We start from the raw sequence: 5,711 nt of genomic DNA on the forward strand, positions 1-5,711 counted from the left end.
AGTCAGCACTACACAGACTCTGTCTCAAAAAAATCAAACCAAACCAACCCAATCCAAAAATCAACCCCCCTCCCCCCAAAAAAGCCACATTACAAGCAATGAGTCTTGCTCTATAAGCTCTGCACAGAAGGGGGGACAAAAATCAAACAGCAACATCTAACATGCAAACCTCCTTCCTTCAAGGAAGCTGAAGAAAAGGCAGATCTAGAAATACATGAAAGAATGGCCTTAAAGACCTGCTATGCCCAACAATCTCTAACAAACAAGATAAAAACAAAAACAATAAACAAACATTTATTTTCCTGATTTTCTTTAATGCATTTGCCATCTTACATGGATACTATTGGTATCTTAATAGCATCTGTCTACACTTTTCCCAATAGACACCCTGAAAACTCTGCTTCCCACTCACATTGGGGGAGGACTGCTTTTAAACACAGTAAACCTAACTCTATGCTTGGCCATAATTAATGGGTAGTGAAATTAATATTCTAAAAATGGATCACACACTCAAATCACACTAAAGTCTCAACTTACTTCAAAATCTATTTTCTCTCTATTGTAGCTTTTATTCCAGATTGTTGTATGAAATTCAAGAAGTGGGAAGAATGTCTTTTCTTTCTTTGCTGTTTCTTCTTTTTCTATCTTTTTTCCTTCTTTTCTTCTTCTACACATTTCCTTCTTTCCTCTTTTTTATTATTAATGACAAGAGGTTAAAGAAATGAGTTATTAAAGAAATCAAAGTCCAGTAAACAGCAAAAACAGATCCGAGAGCTCACAAACCCTTTGTCACGATGTTAAATCACTGACAGGTTTTTGTTTATTTTTTAAAGAAACATTTCTAGGACAGCATGTGGCCATGTGCTGCTCACTTGGGCAGCTGGCGGTCCTCCATGCTCTTGAGGCGCTTCTTGCGGGGCTGTACAAACTCATCATCTGAGTCGTCACTGAATTTAGTGTCTTCTGGCTCGTTCCTGAATTCTACTTTAGGAAACCTTTTTTCTGGATAAAGGTTCTTTAGAAGTTCTTCAAAATAGCTTTCAAGTTTTATACCAGCATTAGCTACTTCAGAATCAGGCTGTGGGATAAAAGTAAAAGTAGGAATTAAAAACCAAAAGACCAACATTTTAGCCAATAAAAATAATCTTTCACAACTCTGTTCCTTTTGGGCACACAACTATGAAACTTAATGAACTGCTGGAAAAGTATCTAGATATGTCACTAATATAAAACAAGAAATAACCTGTGGCTACATTTTTTTATTGAATCATTCAAAAAAAAGAGGTGATAATGAGGGGTGGATCTTATCAGCAAGATGACAAGATGATCGTGGATAGGGTGAAAAAATGTGGCTCAAAAGAATGAATAGAATAGCCAACAAGAAAGACATAGTTTTGACAAAGTGACATGATAAGATTTAAAATGAGAACTTGTTGGTACATTCTTAATATTTCAAGATAAACTCAAATCCAATTCTAAAAGTGCAAAATCCAACTCTAAAGTTTGCAAAATAAAAGAAAGGAATGGTAAATACTTATAAGTCAGAAACATATTTTCTAAACCATCCCAGTCTCAGGTATTCTTGTACTTGCACTTAGCACATGATGAAACTTTGCAAATTCAATGTGGGTAAGCCTTCCTAGTAACCTTTCATACCCTGGCAGACCCAAGACACTGCAAACTCACTCTAACACATACATCTTGGGACCTCACTGTTGGCAAGTTGTTTGGGTTATGATTACTCGTCACATTGCTGTTGTCTCTCCCCAATCTCACCTCATTGAATTCAGCACAGTTTTGAAAGATCAGTCTAAAGTCAGCTACAAAGTCTTCAGGCTTTGTATACATGCAATAATCCTCCTGAAGTCTTTTCTTGATGGTTGACAAGTCCATTGGGTTTTTAATTATTTTATAATAATCAGGCACCTTACAAAACAAATGAGTTATTATAATATAAATAAGTAAATTATACCTGGTTCTATAATACATGGTATTTTTCTTCATGTTATTTTTTCATTGGTGAAAAACAAAATGAAAGAAACAAACCTATTCATCAACATTTAGAAGCACCTACTGTGTTTCATGCACAGGTTTTGCGCCACTTCCTCTAAAAACATAACATTTTTTATTGGTATATTTTCATCATATATGTTGGGTATCATGTATGTATATAATGTATCATGACCATATTGCCCACCTTCCTTCCCTTTAGTTCACATTTCCCTTTTCTTATACCCAAAGTCCTTCCTCCCTAACCCCGAGATTCCTTTGGCTTTCATGTCATTTATATAGAATATCAGGAGACGCATAACTGAGAGAAAATATGCGAAATCTTATCAGAGAATTATCTCTACTTGTATCTATTTTCTAGAAAATAACAATGTCATTCTTAATGGCTAACTAAAAATCCATTATGCATACACTGCATTTTTTTCATTTCTTTGTTTGGTTTTTCAAGACAGAGTTTCTTTGTGTATTCCTGGAGACCAGGCTGGTCTCGACCTTGGAGATCCACCTCCCTCTGCTTCTCAAGGGCTGGGATAAAAGGCATGCACCACAAGCACCTCATAAAACACAGCACTTTAAATATCTAATCACCTGTTGATGGACAGCTAGGCTTATTCTATCAGTTATTATGAACAGTGCTATAATAAATGTGAATGTGCAAATATCTCCAGTATTCTCTGAACATACAACTCAAAAGAGATAAAGTGTAAATGGCCAATAAACATTAAGGCAAAATGTTTAATAATCTTAGCTATCAGGAAAATGAAAACTGAAATTACACTGAGATTCCATCTCACCCCAGCCAGAATGGCTACCATTAAGGACTGAAAACACACACACACACACACACACCAGTGTAAATGCCGATGAGGATTATGGGGAAAAGGGAACCCTTATATACTACTGGTGAGAATGTAAATTGATTCAGTCACTATGGAAATCCGTATGGAGGCTGCTCAAAAACTAAAAATAGAATTTCTATATGACTTAGTTAACAATGATTTTTAACAAAAAATCTTTAATGGAAAAAGTGAGTTCTAGGCCAGCAAGCAAAGGCTACACAATTTTTTTTAAACATCTTATATGCTCCCTCTTCATTATTAAAAATTAAAAAAAAATTTATATATATATTAAGCTAGATATAGTGATGCATATCTTTAATCCCAGCACCTGAGAGGCAGAGGCAGGCAGATGTATGAGTTTGAGGCCAAACAAATTCTAGGTTAGCCAGGGGTATATAGTGAGCCAGTAAGACCTAGTCTCAAAAAAAAAAAAAAAAAAAAAAAAAGAAAAAAAAGAGTACTTGCAAACCATGATTGCTATTATCCAGCAAAGCTATTTTGTATATCTGATGAAGAGGCCTGGTTGTGTTGGTGTGTGTCTTTAATACTGGGGAGGAAGAGGCAGAAGGAGCTCTCTGTGACTTCCAGACTAGCCTGTCTAGGCAGTGAGTTCCAGCAAAGGCTACATAGTGAGACCCTGCTTCTAAAACAAGCAAACAAACTCATTTAAAAGAAGGATGGATCAAACATTTTGTTTTGTACTATCCTAAGTAGTGAACAGCTTGATTCTCAGCTTTGATACTCTACAAACATTATTTAACTCTGCTGAAAAAAAAAATCAGTTTATATTCCAAATGAATAACCCTGGCAACTTCAGAGGATTAATGAAGTGATTTTTATGAAATGATTTATGTCAAGAAAAAGGGGGTTAACTTGTGGCTGCTGCGACTGTTAATAGAAATATAAGACAGAATCATAAAAAGCAAAAATTTGGATTCCTTTTAAGTATGTACTGGCAACACAAACTTCTATCTTCTTTACCTTGACTGCTTGCTCCTTTTGGGTATGTATGCTCCTTTTCCTTGAAATACTTATTTCCTTTTTGGGGCTGGGGTTGTAGCATAGTGGTTACATATTTAAGTCCTGGGTTTAATCCAGTGTCCAAGAAAAGTCTTACTTCTAAAAACTTAAATATTAGAAATGGACATGGTGGTGCAGGAGGATCCCTTTAAGTTCAAGGCCAGCATGGAGCACATAGTGGCTTCCAGGCTAGCTAGTGCTATACAGTGAGCTATAGAGACTGTTAATGGGTTTAATGGCAATATTTTCTAATATGAAACTATCTTAAGTTAAATTTTCATCAGTTTTCTTTTTCTAGTTTGCATTAATTTTTAAAACCCAGCAAACCATAAGAGGAAGTGTAATTGGGAGGTAGAGGTAGAGGACCAGGAAGCTCAAGGTCATTTTCCCTCTATACCATTTGTGGCCAATATGAGATACATGAGATCCTGTATCAAAACCACAACTTACTTGGTGGTGCGCTGGTGGCGTACACCTTTAATCTCCCCACTTGGGAGGCAGAGGCAGGCAGATCTCTGAGTTCGAAGCCACCCTGGTCTACAGAGCTGGTCTATGGAGTGTAGGACAGCCAAGGTTGTCACAGAGAAACTCTGTCTTGAATCAGAAAAAAAAAAAAGAAAGAAAAAAAGAAAACCCAATCCAATCCAACCAAACTACAACCACAACAAAGAAAACAAAAACCAAATTTATTCAATTTCAAAAAGAAATTCAGATACCATAGAAGGAGAACATTTGATACTCTAAAGGTATCAAACTTAAATCACACTTAAATGGTTAATATACATATATGTGTATATACATATGTAAATATCATTGTCAACTTTTTTTTCCATTATTAAATTCTGCTTGCTACTGTAAGTCTAGACCTATGAAGATAAACATAGAACACTATAGGGTTCTTCATTTAAAAAAATAGTAGCTACTTTCCTCAACAACTCATGCCATGTAAGCCTTCTGAAACACAGACAATATAAAAACCATCCCAACATAAAGTAAACTGGGTAGAATGAGAAGGTATCCAAGAAAGTATCAGCTGATTGTCATTCACATGTGTTTATCTGTTTTGTGAAGTTACAACATTTGTAGGAAGATGAATGAAACTTGAGATCCTCAAGTCAGGTGATGTGAGATGCAGAGAGAAATGCTACAAATGACATGTAAGGAAATGGAACTAACTATGTGAAGGGAGAAGAGGAATCAAAGGAGTGCTAGAGAGGAATAAGACAGGGTAATGGGGGAAGCCAAAGACAAATTTTGTCCTCTGTGACTTTTAATACACTCACACACACAAATGCACGCACACACCGCATGCCAGGAAAGGAAAAGGGTTGAGGAGAGGATGAAAACCGGTGGGAGAGGAGTATACTGATAGTGAGGTATAAGTGTACACACATGTCAATGTGAGAAAATGAGCAAACTAAATGATATGTATGAAAATGCCATAATGAAACCAAGTATTTTATATGCTAACATATTAAAAATAGTAAAAAAAAAAAAAAGCATGTATTTAAGATGAAAGTACCATGTGCATGAGTGTGCATGTGTGTGTAGTCTGGGGAGACAGCTCAGTCAGCAAAGTGCTTGCTATGCAGGCAGGACTTGAGTTTGATCATAAGCGTCTATATGAAAAGCCAGGCATGACAGCACACACTTACAAACTGGGCAGGTAGAGACAGGCAGATCCCTGGGGATTACCGGAGAGCCAGGCTAGGCTAATCTGTGAGTCCTAAATCCCACTGAGATTCTGTCTCAAAAAACAACATTCAAGGCCCATCTTGATCTCTGGTCCATCCTACACACACACACACACACACACACACACACACACACACACACACACAC

At 36.5% G+C, this 5,711-nt stretch overlaps 1 protein-coding gene across 1 annotated transcript in view; it reads right to left on the reverse strand.

The window, feature by feature from the left end:
* Window positions 1-293: 293 nt before the first annotated feature.
* Window positions 294-5,711, reverse strand: part of Trim24 (tripartite motif containing 24) — a 113,804-nt gene continuing 108,386 nt past the window's right edge. The window contains exons 18-19 of the mRNA XM_055602037.1: window positions 1,777-1,926; window positions 294-1,078 (exon numbers count right to left, since the gene is read on the reverse strand). Of these exons, the coding sequence (XP_055458012.1) occupies window positions 869-1,078; window positions 1,777-1,926 (360 nt within the window). The 3' untranslated portion in view covers window positions 294-868. The remainder of the gene's footprint in view (window positions 1,079-1,776; window positions 1,927-5,711) is intronic.

The sequence above is a fragment of the Psammomys obesus genome, unplaced genomic scaffold (genome assembly GCF_907164565.1).
Source record: "Psammomys obesus unplaced genomic scaffold, mPsaObe1.curated_primary_1811, whole genome shotgun sequence".
In the NCBI taxonomy this organism is placed as follows: Eukaryota; Metazoa; Chordata; class Mammalia; order Rodentia; family Muridae; genus Psammomys; species Psammomys obesus.